Here is an 18469-nt window from a genome sequence, read left to right as displayed (position 1 = left end):
ATCCTTTTGCTTACACTATACATATTAACATATTAATCAATGTTTAACAAAACATACACATACATTTACCATTTTATGATCCTAAGCCAATGTTTAATTGTGGTTCTTTTAAAATATGAAATGTTTAAACCTGTTTTTCTCTCTTCAGCTCCCACATGGGCTGCCTCCCACCAGCCTCAGCCTGGAAACAGAAGTAGAGAAACAATTTTTACAGGATCCATCTTGGCTTCCTATCCATGACACTGACTTATCCTTCCAGAAGTTTCTGAAGTATGGTGGCATATCTGTAATTTGACTTTTAAAACAGTGAATAAAGTGTTATCTACAGTATTCACACTATGTTTATTTAACACACGTCCTGTATGTTAGTGTGTTTATACTGTAATTTAAAATGCATCATTGACCGCTGGTTTTACATCTCAACTAACATGAATTCCTAGTAATAAATTAAGTTCTTTTAATCATAAGTGTGTAAATATTTTTGCATACTCCCGTATATCAGGGAAGGATGTAATGGTCTTTTTTCACCTTCACCAGAGTGACTAAGAGAGACGTTAATGTCGACTCTCTGCTAAACTGTGCTCCATCTCCGCTTCACTCTGGTCTCTCTGTTGTGAGAGATCCAACCACAGGGATGCTGCTCGACTTCACAGAGGTAATTCACAAAACTGCACCACCCTAACAATTACACTCTTATTAGTCTACTTCTTTACAAAGTGCATTATTTTAGCTTTTTTATTACTAAGAAATTAGATATTTTTAACCAGGATAAAGATGTTATAACTCTAAATGTTTGCTTTAAGCAACTCTCAAAGTGGGCCAGTTAAGCAAAATTGAGGTGAATTAATGATGTGGTTTTGTTCCTCTTTAATCGACATTTAGGTCTTACTTGAAAACACTGGCCTCTCAGCAAAGAACTCACTGTCATTACAACGACAACCAGGTCCTCCTTCAGAGAGCCTTCGAGGAAGCAACACCAGCTACCCTTTCCTCCCTGGTTTGTTTCATTTCTTTTTTTTTTTTTTCCCTCAGACATACGTTTTACACACATTCTCTTTTGATGAAACGTAAACAGAACAGTTTCCCTGGTAACTATAATGATGTTGCAATAATGATCGTGTGTTGTTCATTCACAGGAGGTATGGAGGAACTTACTCTGGACCAAATTAAGAAGAAATCTGATCTAGAAGAGGACATAGACTTTGAGAAAGGTGAGTCTCCTCATTTTGTTTGTGAAAAAAAGTTCTCTGTTGTGATTTTAGATCCTACTGGGTGAATGATTTATTTTCCCCACAGATTTACTTAGAGTTCCCCCTGGACTAAAGAATGGGATGGATTTTACTGATAAAGGTTGGATTGATTATCGTATTGTACTATTTTAACAAAGGTTAATTTAAGATACCATCATAATTTAATCCCTGTCTTTTTATTGTGTCTTTAAGATGCCAAAATAGCGAAACCAGAGGTCAACCTCATGTCACTTCTGTCCACATTTGACGGACTCACTGACTTGCATCGCGAGGTAGAAGAGAAGGAGGAAGGAAAAGAAACAGACAAAGCTCCTAAATTACCCAGAACGAACAGCCTTGAAGATCTTGGCATCAAGGTAATATATAGTTATTTTTCAATCAAGGATGAAGTGATAAGCGGTGAACTGTGATAAGGTTTTATTCTTTTTGAATGTGGTATACCATCATGATATCAGTGCAGAAATACAGCAAAAAGCTCTCAAAACAAAATATAGAGTACATATACACTTTTACAATGTTATGTTAATATGCAACACTGGACAACAACAAAAAAAACCTTTTAACGTGTAGGGAAATGATCTGATCCTGACTATGCCAGGCGTGCTGATTACAAATCTGACATCAGAATCATATAACATAACAAAACATGCTTGATGTTCACATGAAACCAATAAGTGTAGTTTGTTAAATGCAAAGCACGAGCTGCAAAATAAAGAATTAAGGGCGAGGAGAAGGCTAGGTCATATACAGAAACAGAAAAACAGTGATGCTAAACATTTATATCAGATTTCATCGTACATAAATCTAATCCTAAATCCATTACAGAACAGGAAAGGCTAACAATTTCAATTAACAGAAAACACAACATTTAGTAATGCAACAATATTTCAACAAACTGCAACAAAGTCACACACAGGAAATGCATGAACGTGGCAAAGAAACTGGTTCCATGCAAATATGTTGATTGTAGAAAAACATGTAAAATGGAAGATTTAAAGCAGTAATATTTTGCTTTTTTAAATGGAATTATGCATTTTAAAACATTTCCCTGTGGTCTACATAAACTGTAAATTCTATGCTTGGGTCTGAATTCTTCATTAATTCAACTCCACAGGCCGGCGGATTAAAATAAATAAATAAATAAACTCCACAGGTCCATCTTCAACCCTATTTCTGAGTAATGACACTAGAAAGGCTGTTTTAGCGCTGGCTCTTTAAATGCAAATGAGCCACTTCATGCCCCGCCCCCTCCAGGTTGTTGACTGTGCTGCTTTATCCCGTTCAGCCAATTGAGTTTGTTAATACAACCAACAGCTGAACATTTTAGGTGATCGGCTTGAAGTTTGGACATATTTTCAGTATGGACTACAACCGCTGCTGCTGACAAACTATTATGTCGTACTTGGAGAAATGTTTGTCAGAAGTCTTGACCTTATATGTGGAAATGTCATGACATAACTAGTTATAGACATAACAAACTAAGCAGGAATTAAAACAGGTTGTAGAAATCCACTTGATTTTTTGCCAAAATGAATATAAAGATAGCTTTGCAGCACCTGGAGGGTTCAAATTCAAACTTTATGAACTATTAGGGTCCAAATACACAAATAATTGAACCAAAGACTAATAAAAGTGGGTTTAGCAAAATATGACCCCTTTAAGGATAGTTCATTAGGTGATGACAGTTGATTGAAATTTCATTAATATTAAATCCATGCAAGCTAAAAAAACATTTAACACTTTGGGAAAACTGTGCGGAATTGCCTGGAGAATGTAATAATTAAATCATTTAGGTGGTTAATTATACAGACTGAATAAGCCATCTGTGTAGTTTATCAGTAAATGTGTGCAGTTGGATTATTGCATAATGCAGCCAAGTAGATATTATATACAATAATGTGATTCATTTATAGTACGCTTTATTCTTCATACTATGTTAAATTACAGTATTCTGGCCTCCTATATATATGTAAACCTTAATTGTTAGTATGCTATTGTCTTTGGTCACACATAAACTAGTTTAAACTGGTTTCTTTCAGGATGCTGTGTCGTCTTCTGCTTCGGCAGAGAAGGGAAAAGTGGAGAAATCCAAACCAAATGAGAACCCAGAGGAAAACAAGAAATGGGCCATCCCTGTTGACATTACTTCACCCTGTGATGATTTCTATAAGCGAATCCCCAACCCAGCCTTTAAGGTGGGTTCTCTTTTAATCCTCCAATTAGCCTGAAATATGGAAATGAGCTTCTGTTTTCCACAAATTAATTAAAAAAGCTGGTTAAAACCTCCATATCTTCAAAAGCTCCCTCTTTCCCCCGTTTGTTTACTTGTTGTCTCTTTCATTCCCTTTGTGTCTGTGATGAATCATGACGATTAAAAATCAATTTGCCGAGCGGCTGAGCACCCCGCCATAACTGATGTGTTTCTCTGCCCGGCTCGGCTCCAGTGGCCGTTTGAGCTGGATGTTTTCCAGAAACAAGCTGTGCTGAGGCTGGAGGCTCACGACTCGGTGTTTGTAGCTGCACACACATCAGCTGGCAAAACAGTGGTGGCCGAGTACGCCATCGCGCTCTCCCAGAAACACATGACAAGGTGCATATTTGATATCACGATTAAATTATAGCCGCTGAGGGCACAGTGTGGACGTGATTTCTTATCCTGGTGAGGTTTATAAATGCAGAAAAACTGAATTTAGAATGATAACCCCAATGAAAATACATCTATCTCATCAACAGAGGATTGTAGCTATGTTCCTTTACCCTAGTACTGTGTCATTTTTTTGCAACTTGATACTTTTACTCCATTGCATGTCAGAGGCAATTCTTTCTGTTATCTTTATCTACTTTTCAGGTTATAATTTTAAGTATTTATGTATGGGTTATGTTTAAAGTTCTCCCCCTTCTTAAACTAAATAAACTTGGGAAAATGCAACACATAGATAGATAGATAGATAGATAGATAGATAGATAGATAGATAGATAGATAGATAGATAGATAGATAGATAGATAGATAGATAGATAGATAGATAGATAGATAGATAGATAGATAGATAGATAGATAGATAGATACTGTTTATTTGTAATGGAGTAATTTCACAGGGTGTTATTAGTACGTTTACTTCTTAACATTTCCTCCACATCTTTTGCTTTCACTACAGGCCTTAATGTCTTTATTAATCTTATCACTAGGGGGCATCATAGTCAGAATGTCTCAAACATACTGTACACAGTGACTTAAAGTGGCTGCATTATTATATATATGCTTTTAAAATCTTGGTATCGTCAAACTTTCTTGGTTTCTTACTTAATGGACCATGTGATTGTGTTTGTTTCCTCTGCTAGGACGATCTACACGTCTCCCATTAAAGCCCTGTCCAATCAGAAGTTCAGAGATTTCAAGAACACTTTTGGAGATGTGGGATTGCTGACAGGCGACGTCCAGCTCAGTCCTGAATCTTCCTGTCTCATTATGACCACTGAGATCCTCCGGTACCTCGTCTGCTTGTTAAAAGGGTCGTTTCAAACCAGGTCACCCCATCCTCTCAGCTCATGTCATGGATTTTCAAGACAAAGAAATCTTACTCTTCCTAACTCAAAATAGAATTGTTTATTATATTATTTAACAATTTCAAGTTTTTTTGCACTAGTTTCTTATATCAGCAGCTAACAAAGGAAGTTCTCACACAAGATGACTATCTGAGATTAAACAACAAAACAAGCCAATAGAACTTGTAAGTTGCAAATTTAGTGAAACCAATAAAAAACAAGCAGAGTATGTAGTGAACTCAACATAGTACAAAAACTGAAACTACTGAATTTATTATCACAGAAAGTGATGTTTGAATTTCTATGGGAAGGTGGTTATTGTACTGTACAAACACTTCCCCATAGAAATGCATCTAATTCTTGGGAAAACAGTTCAAAATGTTGTGTTTCAGCTTTGACACTGTCTCTGGTATTCGGTGTTTAACCCAATAACCATATTAATACGTCACAAAATCATAATTTGGTTGCACCAAAGTCATTTTTTAAAGTGACAGATATTTGGCTTTGGTAAAGTTATTTATTTAAACATCAGTGCTCCATAATAGAGCGAATTTAAAACTACAAAAAGTAAAAAATAAGATAAGAAAATATTCTATTTTATATGCACGTTTCGGCCCCACCCCGTGTCCGTCCCATCGATGTCCTTCCGTCCCATCGATGTTGCAACACGGGACATGGGAGGGCGTTTGGGTGCAATGCCGCTGTTGCACCAAAGGAGGGCGTTTTAGCCATGGGTACAATGTCGCTAGTAAAAAAAAAAAGTGACAATTTCACAAAGTAACATAAGAATAGAACTTAGTAGAATAAAAAATAAAACTGGATAAAATATGAATAGGCGCAACAGTATGTGATAGTATATATATCTATGAACAATATTAACACTATGTATTACCATGAATAACAGTATGTTTACCTATGAAACCGTATGTATCTCTATTAACAGTATGTATTTCCTATAAAAACAGTATATATACCTATGAAACATGTCTATATAAAAATAGTGCATTTATTTTTGATAGATATTAAATAAATAGTTATTGTTATTGTAGGACAGAAGATTATTGCAGGGTTATACTTATTGCACATAATTCAACATACTTGTGTATTTACTAAATGATGTAATGAAAAATTATCTTTATCTTTAGGGTGTGTAGGTGTCCAGTACATGCTTCAACCCAACCCAATTCAATGAATGAAATGAAATTTTGCTCCAAACTTAAAAAAATCAAAAGTTTTTAACATAGCTTTGAGATTTTACAAGGTTTCAAGAACATCCATGAGCTGGGAGGTTTAAGTCAGTTGGTGTGAAAGGATCCAGAAGTTTTCCAACTTAATTGATCATTCTCTAAATGACTTTCTTCTGGTCTTTCCTCTCAGGTCCATGCTTTACAATGGCTCAGAGGTCATCAGAGACCTGGAGTGGGTGATCTTCGACGAGGTTCACTACATTAATGATGCCGAGGTCAGGAAACGCCCTGGTCGATCTCTGCTTCCTTTACTCATCTGATTTACTGTTGAAGCTGAGAACTTTTTCATTTCCTTTTTTTTTTTTTGCTCCCCTCAGAGAGGTGTTGTGTGGGAGGAAGTTTTGATTATGCTTCCAGATCACGTCAGCATCATCCTCCTTAGCGCCACAGTGCCAAACGCTCTGGAGTTCAGTGAGTGGATCGGGTAGGTGTTAACACCGACGCAGACTCATGTGATAGTGTCAGACCATTTGAAATGCAGCAGCAGAGGTTGCAGAAGTAATTAGTTATATCCACAATGAATATATTTCAGGAAGCTAACGGAATATTTTGTTGAGGAACATAAGTCTACAGGGGAATAATCTCAATATTGCGATTTAGGCTTTTTTCACAGTTCTCAAAAAGCAAAGTTCAGTTAATTTGAAGGAGTGATATTTTTCTTATTTTAAATGGAATTATGCATTTTAAAACATTTCCCTGTGGTCTACATAAACTGTAAATGCTCTGCTTGGGTCTGAATTCTACAGGTCCATCTTCAACCCTATTTCTGAGTAATGACCCCAGAAAGGTCGTTTCTGAGCGCTGGCCCTTTAAATGCAAATGAGCCACTTCACGCCCCACCTCCTCCAGGTTGTTGGCTGTGCTGCTCTGGCCCATTCAACCAACAACTGAACATTTTAGGTAATCGGCTCAAAGTTTGGACATATTTTCAGTTTTTACTACAACCGCTGCTGCTGACAAACAATTATGTCGTACTCGGAAAAATGTTCTTCAGAAGTCTTGACCTTATATGTATAAATGTTGTGACATAACTAGTTATAGATGTAACAAATTAAGAAGGAATTAAAACAGGTTGTAGAAATCCACGTGATTTTTGCCAAAATGAATATAAAGATAGCTTTGCAGCACCTGGAGGGTTCAAATTCAAACTTTTTGAACTATTCCAATCCAATCCAACTTTATTTGTAAAGCACTTTAAAACAACCACAGTGGATCAAAGTGCTGTACAGAAAAATAAATAAAAACCAAAATAACAGAATAAAATACAAGAATAGATTAAAAGACTTAGAACAACTGTAAAAAAATAAATAAATAAAAATACAGAAAACTAGATAAAACCTAAATAAAAGAATAAAATACAAGAATAGATTAAAAACATATGAAAAGCTGTACAATTAAAAACAACAAATAGGAACAATAAACCAATACCCAAAAAAAAGAACTGAATAAAACTAATACATTCAAACATCTCATGTGGTTTCAACTATTAGGGTTCCTGAATACACAAATTCTGATAAAAGACTAATAAAAATGGGTTTAGCAATATATGACCTCTTTAATATGTTGACCAGCTCTACTTACACAGAATTAGAATTTGGTTGCAAGATAGCAAAACTAGTGGAGATAATATGTTTTTGAAAAATAAAGATCTTTCCTTTCCTACCTTTAACTCTAATAGTTTTTTTTTGTCATTTATTCTGTACTGGTTACTGTTTGTGTGTACATTTGTGTGTTTTTATGTGAAATAGACATGCACAGTTACCAAAAGACTACACCCATAAACCTCTAACATTTGTTTTTGTATTCTTTTTATTCCTACTCATCTTTCTTAATCCTTTAGGCGCATTAAGAAAAGGCATATTTACGTGATCAGCACATTGAAGAGACCTGTGCCTCTGGAGCATTATCTATACACCGGAAACAGCACCAAGACTCAGAAAGAGATGTTCCTGCTTCTGGATGCTGTGGGCAACTTCCTCACCAAAGGGTAAAACTTCTAAATTAAAAATTAGAAGCAGCTATCTGAAAATAGAGTAGATTTTGCTTGCTTTCTGTCTCAAGTAAAGGCTTTAAAGTTGTGTTTCATAAAGAAAGTTGTGTTTGTTGTTCAGATACTACGCAGCTGTTGATGCAAAGAAGGAACGCACCAGCAAACATGCCCAGTCTTTTGGAACGAAAAACACCTCTCACAATACTTCAGCCAGTCAGGTACTTATTCCCTCTTTCCATTTTGACACAGTTTGACTTAACTCTTTACTGTCAACTTACCTTATTTTCTCCTTATTTAGCTTTTTATATATTCAGAATTCATTTAATACAAGTGAATAATACATTTAGCATGCAGTTATATGATGACATGACAAAATAAAATCACAACAGAGACTAAAACGAGTATATACATGCATAAAATAAAATTAAAAATGACAAATGATAGGATCACTTCAGTACCAGTACATGTAGAAACTAGTATACCGTACTGTGCTAAAGTCTCAGGCCAGCATTAGGTTTGTTGGTTCAGTAAAGTTCTAATGACCACACATATGGATCTAATGTGGATATATGTGAAGTATATATAGCAGTAAAAACAAAACTTTCAGGGAAAAAACTGCTTCTTCAAACCAAAGTGGTACCTTTTAATGTGACCTATGTTTGCACTGAACATGTCTTTAACCCTTTTGTTCAGACATGAGATTTATTTTATTCATTTTCTGAGGTTTTATATCAGGTTTCACTCAACAAATGTCAGATGTTTATAACTGGGTGCTTCCATGAAACTGGGTTCATTTTGGCACTTTACCAGCTTTTTAGACCCAATATATTTCCACCCGGGATGTACCTAATGATGACCTCAGATAAATGCAAAAAAAATTATATTCTTGCTCTGAGCCATCCCAAAATGAATGAATTTTTAATAAAAGGTTTGGGCAAAAAATGGGACCAAAATTGGGACATGAAAAGCTACCTAGGTGTCAGTGCATTTGATCTGGAAAACACTGCTTGAAATGGTCTTATATACCACTATAAATAAAGACACTGTGTTAAATCTGATGATCCTAGTGGTTTTTCTAATCCAGACGTGGGTTTTTCATGAATCAGCAGTCTCATTCCAGGTTTCGCATATAACCCATCATGTCCAATTGCATTACATGCGGAACCTGCCCATTTAAACACAAATAAAGCGTGAGTAATTTTGCAACAGTGGTCATTTTTGTGAAACGCTCTGCCTTGCATAATTAGTTTGATTCCCAAAATGTAGCTGTGAGAAAATAAAGAGATATTCAAAAAAATAGTAGTACATAATTTTCTTGTCCTTTTTAGCATGTTACATGCAGATTTTTGTCTAAAAATAATCTAAAAGAAATATAAAAATGTGTTATATCTGAAAAATAGTTTCTCTTTTAACGCAGTAAGTATTTATTTTTAAAATAGATCCAGTGTGCTTCCAAACTTGCTTCATAACATTAGTCTACATCTGGTTTGAATTTTTAGCCCCTCTGTGCTGTGTCATAGAAGCACCAAACTGTGCTGCTTCTTTTCATGGGGTCAGGGATCAAACTAAAGAGCGATTTTAACCTTTAGAACCCATTAACTCACTAAAGTATGAACATGGTCCCAAGATGTTAAAAGCTATATAAATGAATGAATGAATGAATGAATGAATAAATAAATAAATAAATACCACATATTCATAATTAAAACTAAAATGATATGGGTTTGTGGCACTTAATTTTTGTTTTTATTATTTTAGAAAATTTAAAATGAGATTAGTTCTGCATTAAAAATGGATATTCATATTGAAAGGTTTAAAATCAATCTTAAGTCAGTTTTAAACACTGGTCCATAAACTTACATCATATGGACAATAAAAAGCCAAGTGCAGACAGTTTTCCCACTCATAAAATCTACAAAATGGTGAGTGTTCAATATTAAACCTGTTATTTTAATAGAAATAATTTGGTAAAATATCTTCAGGTGCAAGATTTTTTAATTGTTAAAAAAAGTGTTTGGTAGATTACTCTGAAAATTGCCTCCAAAGTATCACAAATCTTGAATTCACTCCCAGTTTAACATGTTGTGTAAAAAGGGTGGGTGTAATAAACCAGAGATGTTCAGTATCATTTTATTTCCATGATAATTAAGACCTTATTGTTAATTATTTATTTCTGCATATATTTATTCTTGACAATTCTTGAAAAATCATGCTGAAAATGTAAAACTACTACATCATCACCACGTTGAATATAGTCTGTTGAGAAAGCAGTGAGGCCTTTCTTCTGTAAATTACTTTATATATCATTATTTTGAGGTTCCATTTCTGATTCTTCCTCTTCTTTTGCCGTTTAGGATCGAGCGGTATGGCTCACTCTCCTGCACTTCCTGTCCCAGCGGCAGCAGACCCCGGTGGTCGCCTTCACCTTCTCTCGGACACGTTGTGATGAAAACGCTCGCTCTTTGGAGTCAATGGACCTGACGACTTCCATAGAAAAAGCAGAGATTCACTCCTTTTTCCAGAAAAGCCTGAGTCGTCTCCGAGGAGGAGACAGACTACTGCCTCAGGTACAGCTCAGTCAGTGGAGACTCCACAGTTTTTCCTACTAGAGAAAAGCAGTGTTCTAAAGAGAAGATTCACTCTGCATTAATAAGGTTTTTTAAATATATTTATTTGGCGTAGACAGCTCCTTAATGATCACTAGGGAGCAAAATGAAAAACAGTTTCTAATTTGGGAACTCATTTTGATGCACCAGCACCAACGTCTGTGCTTTTGGCTACAAATTAAAACTGAAAAGTACGAAAACATCAGCAAAGAGGAAGAGAAGTGACTGCATTAAAAACTGTAATGGCTTTTCCTAGTGCCTTTGGTGGAAGAAGTTTTCAGATGCTTATATAATTAGAAGGACTAACACCACACTGTGAAAATCTATTACATGTAAAAGTTGTGCATTCAAACCTTTCTTGAATAGAAGTAATTATTGTCAGCAGGACTGGAGAAGATTAATGCTTACATACTGGAAGATCCAGATGTTGTTCAGAACACGATGCTCCAGTTTCATGAGCTGTTAATGGTGCTGTGTTTTAGATCCTGCTCATGAGGGACCTGTTGAAGAGAGGAATAGCAGTACATCACAGTGGGATCCTGCCAATTCTGAAGGAGGTCATCGAAATGCTTTTTTCAAGAGGTCTAGTAAAGGTGAGTCAGATTTATTCTTTAAGATCTCTCATTCCACGACACTGGGCTGCATCTCAAGTACTTAAAAACCTTTGAAGAAGTATGTTTTTGATAGAACTAAATGTTTGTATTGTTGTGCTAATTGTACTTTAAGGTGAGTGTATATTGCGTTTCACTGAAAAAAAGGTGCATGAATGTGTTTATAAAGTATTTATTGCAGTGTTTTTCAACCTTGGGGTCGGGACCCCACGCGGGGTCGCCTGGAATTCAAATGGGGTACTACTACATAATCTCACCCAGAATTAGATATTATAGGTGAGATTATGTAGTAGTAGTAGTAGTAGTAGTAGTAGTAGTAGTAGTAGTAGTTTTATTTTGAGCACAAAGAATCATCAGATAACAAAGAACCATACAACATGGTCAAACAAAATTTTTCTGCGCTCAAAAAGGAGTCGGAAGAAGTATAACTTATTGACTCCCACCCCCTTTTTACAAACTAATAATCAAACTAGATAGTGATGATCAGTGACTGCTCTCCGTTGTGCGGTCTCCCTTTGTCTCTTATTCACCTTCAGTACCACCTTAATGGAGAACAGAGTTAACTTTACATTGAAGTGTATTTTTTGTGGGTGTAAGTCGATGATAACTCCATTTTACATTAATAGAATATCATCTTCTGTAGGTACACTTACAGACTATATTAATGTAAAAGCATGTGTGAAGTGTGAGGTGGACTGCAAATATCTTTTTCCTCCATTTCAGTCTTTATTTAGTCTACTTGTGCTGCCCTGGACTTTTCCTTCTGCCAGTTAAATCAGATGGGACAGACTTATGGGACCTATTTTTGAGGATTTCAAAATGAATACAGTAGCACATGGCCTGTAGGCAGTGCTGCCATGAAAAGCTCTATTCTGACTGAAGATGCAGTCACAGACAACTAAAAATCAATAAATGAAGATCTGCGATGCCAGTGCTCTAATGTCATTGAACATGTTGTTTGCAGAAGACATGTTTTCTTCCTGAGCTCACATCAGGACACCTGTTTTACAGTTTGAGTCAGTTACTGTCCGCCACAGTATTTTCATGTTATTATGAAAAAATAGGTAGATATAGGTTCATTCTCCTGTCAGTGTGCTTGAGCATGGTGCTGATTAAGACCTGGAGTTGGTTCCTGATGACCTTCAGTGGCTGCTCACTGCTCCCAATGTGTTGTATGTGCTAATGCTAATGCTAGGTACTGTCTGTTTGGATTAGGATGGGTAAAATGCAGATTGAAATTCATTTAAGATGAATAGAGCAACTTAGTATTTAACTTTTTTTTTTTTTTTTTTACCTTTTACGTATCTGTTTCCAGGTAAATTAGACTAGGCTATCCTGTATAACCTCCTAAGCAGAGGTAAAAATATTATACTTACTCACTATTAAGTAAATATACTGTACTTTCACCGCTGTTAATACTGGAACACACTGCCTGCCTCCCCTGTGTGTGTTCATGCCGCACTCTAACACACACATTGACAAGTCACTGATCACTATGGTGATGAAACATACGTCATTACTGTTGGCAGATGATGATATTTTTGTGGAAATGTCACTACAGCCACAGAGAATATAGAACTGTAAATACATGGACTTTAATACATTATTGTAAGTGAATCATAAGCTCAGTCACCATAGTTTTAATTGATGACTTACTTAACAGACATTGTTTATCATCTATTTAAATGAAAATCTTTCAGATGGTTACTTTCATTATTAAATAAATAAATAAGTCTGGAACTAAACATCAAATTAACCATCAAAAATTTAGGCTAGTCGAGATGAAAGTGACTGTCACAGCATGCCTGGTTCTCGAGAGCCACTATCCTACATGTTTTCAGTGTTTCCCTCTTCCAGCACACCTGACGGTCATTATCAGGCTTCTGCAGAGCTTGATGTTAGGCTTATCATTTGAATCAGGTGTGTTGGAAGTGGGATACATCTAAAACAGGCATGTCCAAAGTCCGGCCCGGGGGCCAATCACGGCCCGCGGTCAGATTTTATACGGCCCACAGCTTGGGTTTTAGAATGTATTATTTATGGCCCGCTTGGACCGTTGAACAGAGTACATGAATCATAAAAGGTTCCAAATGCAGTTTCTCCTTTCACCTCATGGTGGCAGCACCACTCTTACTCTATCTGGCTCTGTGACTTTGCCGTGAACCCTTTTTGCTAATTTCTAACCATGGCGCCTGTAAATAAAAAAACGAAAGTTGACAGTGAGGGCCGCTGCTTCCAGGAGAGATGGGAATTACAATTTTTTTTCACTGAAAATCAAGGCGATTGTGTTTGCCTAATTTGTCAAGAGACTGTTGCCTTGTTTAAGGAATTCAATGTAAAGAGACACTAGCAGACAAAACATGCTAACGCATACGACAAGCTAGCAGGGAGTGAGAGTTCCGAAAAAATGAAGCAAATTCAAGCTGCTTTAAACTCAACAGTGACTCTTCATTTGAACCTCTGAGTTCAGTGAATTCACCACCAGGGCAGGCTACCAAGTTGCCAGGTTAGTTGCCTGTCACTGCTGGTGTTATGTACTTGTAGATGTGACACAAAATATTACTTTCTGAATGATTTTGTGAAAGACAAGAGTAAGAGTCATATGTTTTCATCTTAAATGTTAACAGACTTTGCATTACTGAGTAATATATGAGTAATGATTACTCATATAAGTCATGTTTAAAATGAATGTGGGGTTAAGATTTTTATCAGCTTGGATGTTTAAGATACTCCATACAGTTTGTTCTATGTTATGTGACTCCAGATGTGAAAGGAAGGCAGAAATGTATTTTATTTTTTTAAAATTTGTTCACACCTGAGTGGCTTAGATTTGGTTATATTGCCATTTTAAAAAATGATATTGTGACAATGAAAATAAAATTGTTGTAGAACAGCGCATTTATATGTAATTTTTACTGTTTAAAAAATTTCCAAAGGGACCACTGGCCCCTGGCAATGTCCACATTATCAGATCTGGCCCTCTTTAAAAAAAGTTTGGACACCCCTGATCTAAAACATGCAGGATAGTGGCTCTTGAGGACCAGAAATGAGGAATAAGGGTTAAAGAGAACACATTTAAATGAAAAATGTACAAATTTATTGATGAAGCATAACCCAAAACTAACAAGGGGACGGTTGTAAATCACACTGATAATACTATCAGTGTGTCTGCTGATGGATGAAAGGTGTTGTAGTGGTGACAAACCAAAACTAGCACAGCTGTAGCCAACCAAAGAAAACAAAGAACAATGTCACAGACTGATGGAGAGAGAGGGACTGGTAATGGCAGCCTGGTTTTATGCACACTCAGGTGCCTGACCAGGTGTGCTGCACCCACCAGGACCTGCAAGACTATATTTATATGTATATATATATATATATATATATATATATATATATATCCTTTATTTAACCAGGTAAAAAATGCCTCATTTAGATTGCAAATCACTTTTTCAACAATGACCTGGCCAAGAAAAGCAGCATAACACACAGTTTCTGACAAGACAAGACATAATCAACGCATAATACAAAAAAATTACAATCGGTACTGACCAAACAATCATTTGTGCAAGTTTAAAAACAGTTACATTGACCAAGTTCATTGATTTCACGCTCCTTTAAAATAGCTTTATATTCACCTATGGTAACAAGTTCAGATAGATTTACACTGTACAAAAATATAAATGCAACACTTTCGTTTTTGCTCCCATTTTTCATGAGCTGAACTCAAAGATCTAAAAATTTTTCTTTGTACACACAAGGTTTATTTCTCGCAAATGTTGTTCACAAATCTGTCTAAATTTGTGTTAGTGAACACTTCTTCTTTGCTGAGATAATCCATCCACCTCACAGGTGTGGCATATCAAGATGCTGATTAGAGAGCATGATTATTGCACAGGTGTGCCTTAGGCTGGTCACAATAAAAGGCCACTCTAAAATGTGCAGTTTTATCACACAGCACAATGCCACAGATATCACAAGTTTTGAGGGAATATGCAGTTGGCATGCTGACTTCAGGAATGTCCACCAGAGCTTTAGCCTGTGAACTGAATGTTCATTTCTCTACCATAAGCCATCTCCAAAGGTGTTTCAGAGAATTCATGAAGAAGACTGCGTGAGGAAAATGGTGGTCACACCAAATACTGACTGGTTTTCTGACCCCCCTGGACCACCCAATACAGTAAAAGTACACATTTTAGAGTGGCCTTTTATTGTGGCCAGCCTAAGTCACACCTGTGCAATAATCCTGCTGTCTAATCAGCATCTTAATATGCCACACCTGTGAGGTGGATGGATTATCTCAGCAAAGGACAAAGGAGAAGTGCTCACTAGCACAGATTTAGACAAATTTATGAACAATATTTGAGAGAAATAGGCCTTTTGTGTACATAGAAAAAGTTTTAGATTGTTGAGTTCAGCTCATGAAAAATGGGAGCAAAAACAAAAGTGTTGCATTTATATTTTTGTTCAGTGTAGGTTGTTTTGCAGGGTATTCCATGTAGAGGGGGGGCAGCATAAATGTAGTCTTACCCAGCTGTGTTCTGGCTCTAGGAACCACTATCAGTATGTTTTTCTGCAAATGCAGAGCATACTGTTGTTGGTTTTTCCGCATATAAGTACAGAGAAAGACGAACTGAGGAAAAGATAAAAATATGTACACAGACAGACGCATCTGTTAGAGCAGGATTGTCACACTGACATAAGGCAAAAATGATGTAAAAGAGGCAACAAGATAGAAACATGCTAAAAAAAAAAGAGACATTCAAAGCCATTCAGTCGTGTTTGTTTGTGTTTGTTGGCATATGAATGTGTCTCGGCTGCAAACAGCTCATTGCTGCCTCGCTGACATTATTAACCACTGTTTCAAGTGAATGGTGACGTTATCTTGATTTTCCAGCTTTCTAGCATTTATTTGATATTGTTTTGACAGTTGAAGAGTCAGTAAAAGTTTAGATTCAAATGTATTTTTACAACTTTGGGTCTCAAGGAGAAATAAAATGCATCTTTTAGCTCTCGTGCTGTAAGAGTCGTGAGGTTTTAAAGGTTGCATCCCCAGAAAAAAAACACTGTCTTAAACATCAGAAGATACTGTACTCTTAACACTTTGAGAGCTCCAGATAAACAAAGAGCAGATAGTGTCTGTCACAAAAGCGTGTATGTCTGAATTTCCTGGCTTGAAATCCATCTTCAAGCATAATCTGCAGCTAAAACTTGGCTCGTTAAAACAGTTTTCCTGTCTCCTTCCTTTGTCTCCCAGGTGCTGTTTGCCACTGAGACATTTGCGATGGGAGTGAACATGCCTGCCAGGACTGTGGTGTTCGACAGCATCAGGAAACACGACGGGACCGGCTTCAGGAATCTGCTGCCTGGTTGGCTGTCTCTTTCCTTCTCTTTCATCTTAACCACCATTTACTATTCTCTTTTATCTCCCAGGCTGAATTGAAGTGGAGAAAACAGCAGTATTTTCATTTCTCATGTGTGTTTTCAACTGCTCTTTCAGGTGAGTATATTCAGATGGCGGGCAGAGCGGGCAGGAGAGGCCTGGACGCCACCGGCACCGTCATCATTCTGTGTAAAGCCGGCGTGCACGAGATGGCAGATCTGCACGTCATGATGCTGGTGAGACTCCCACTCACCATTATTGGTTTATATGTAACACAGTGTGGTTTTAATCTAGTATATAAGACCAACTGAAGTTTAACATTTCTTGATTTATTATGTTTCAAGCAGCGTACAGCATCATTATTTGAGTTTCATGGAAGGTGTTGCACGCTGGATTGTTCATTTAACATTTAATTACACAGCTGAGTGGGCTATTTTTACTCACTTTCCTGCTGTGATAACTTGGAGAAAAATGTCTCAGTTGCTGCAGGTTCTTCAGCAGAAATCTATGTGAAGCTATTTTATGCTTCTATATAGTTCTTTGCTTTTCATTTAGTTGGAATAGACCATATTCATTATATTGCCATTTTCCTCTGCTTAAAGGGATCATATTTTGTTAAACCCACTTTTATTAGTCTTTGGTACATTTATTTGTATATTTGGGGACCCTAATAGCTGAAAAAGTTTGAAACTCTTCAGGTGCTGCAAAGCCATCATTATATTCCTTCTGGGAAAAATCAAGTGGATTTCTACAACCAGTTTCAATTCCTTCTTAATTTGTTAAGTCTATAACTAGTTACGTCACGACATTTGCACATATGAGGTCAAGACTTCCAACGAACATTTCTCTGAGTATGACATAATTGTTTGTCAGCAGCAGATTTTGTAGAAAAAACTGAAAATATGTCCAAACTTCAAGCCGATTACCTAAAATATTCAGTTGCTGGTTGTATTAACAAACACAAGTGGCTGAGTGGGACAGAGGAGCACAGTCAACAACCTGGAGGGGGTGGGGTGTGAAGTGGCTCATTTACATTTAAAGGGCCAGCACTCAAAATGACTTTTCTGGTGTCATTAGTCAGAAATAGGGTTGAAGATGGACCTGTGGAGTTGAATTAATGAAGAATTCAGACCCAAGCAGAGCATTTACAGTTTATGTAGACCACAGGGACATGTTTTAAAATGCAGAATTCCATTTAAGAAAGCAAAATATCACTCCTTTAAGGTTGCTACCAAAGGAATAATGTCATGTGTAGAGAATCTATCAAATTTTTCTCACTTCATTGGATACTAAAAATCTGAATTGATACTGGACAATATTTCATGATAAATCAGCATATTTGAAACCATTAGTAGGCAATGTTAGCATGTAGCCACTTCTTCTGATTCATACATAATAGCAGGAAACACGTATATTAATTCTGAAATTATGTAGCCCATATTAACTAAATACTTTTATAACCAGCAAATGAGCTGTGAAACTTGATACGACATGAATCAAAGCTGCTAAAAATGAGAGTTAAGTAACATCAAGTAAAATAAAAGCCCAACAATGAGGACTTCCTGATCAGAAAAGTGATAAAAAAGGGATTGAAGTTGTGAGAGTGAGTTATATCTGCTTTTACACGGTGCTGATTCAGCTCAAGTCCTTTTTATTGTAAGAAGTTTTTAGTTTGGATGGAGTACTTATGATTTATGTTTCATTGTTTGTATTGATTTTATGCCACTTGAATTTTTTATTGATGGGTTGTACTATCTAACATTTATCCTTGTGAAGCACTATGTGTTCAAAAAGTGCTATATAAATACATTTTACTTACTTATTTACTTTTGAAAGCC

General features: G+C 36.4%; 1 protein-coding gene across 1 annotated transcript in view; it reads left to right on the top strand.

Annotated features, from left to right (window-relative positions):
- Nucleotides 1-18469, top strand: part of skic2 (SKI2 subunit of superkiller complex) — a 39296-nt gene that overhangs the window by 3350 nt on the left and 17477 nt on the right. The window contains exons 3-19 of the mRNA XM_030147869.1: nt 149-270; nt 538-655; nt 883-997; nt 1137-1211; nt 1297-1350; nt 1443-1606; nt 3290-3445; nt 3695-3840; nt 4591-4737; nt 6172-6256; nt 6359-6465; nt 7882-8028; nt 8153-8249; nt 10386-10598; nt 11120-11230; nt 16506-16617; nt 16749-16867. Of these exons, the coding sequence (XP_030003729.1) occupies nt 149-270; nt 538-655; nt 883-997; nt 1137-1211; nt 1297-1350; nt 1443-1606; nt 3290-3445; nt 3695-3840; nt 4591-4737; nt 6172-6256; nt 6359-6465; nt 7882-8028; nt 8153-8249; nt 10386-10598; nt 11120-11230; nt 16506-16617; nt 16749-16867 (2088 nt within the window). The remainder of the gene's footprint in view (nt 1-148; nt 271-537; nt 656-882; nt 998-1136; nt 1212-1296; nt 1351-1442; nt 1607-3289; nt 3446-3694; nt 3841-4590; nt 4738-6171; nt 6257-6358; nt 6466-7881; nt 8029-8152; nt 8250-10385; nt 10599-11119; nt 11231-16505; nt 16618-16748; nt 16868-18469) is intronic.

The sequence above is a fragment of the Sphaeramia orbicularis genome, chromosome 11 (genome assembly GCF_902148855.1).
Source record: "Sphaeramia orbicularis chromosome 11, fSphaOr1.1, whole genome shotgun sequence".
NCBI lineage: Eukaryota > Metazoa > Chordata > Actinopteri > Kurtiformes > Apogonidae > Sphaeramia > Sphaeramia orbicularis.
Note: the sequence above shows the minus strand (reverse complement) of the source record. Positions and strands in the feature narration are given on the sequence as shown.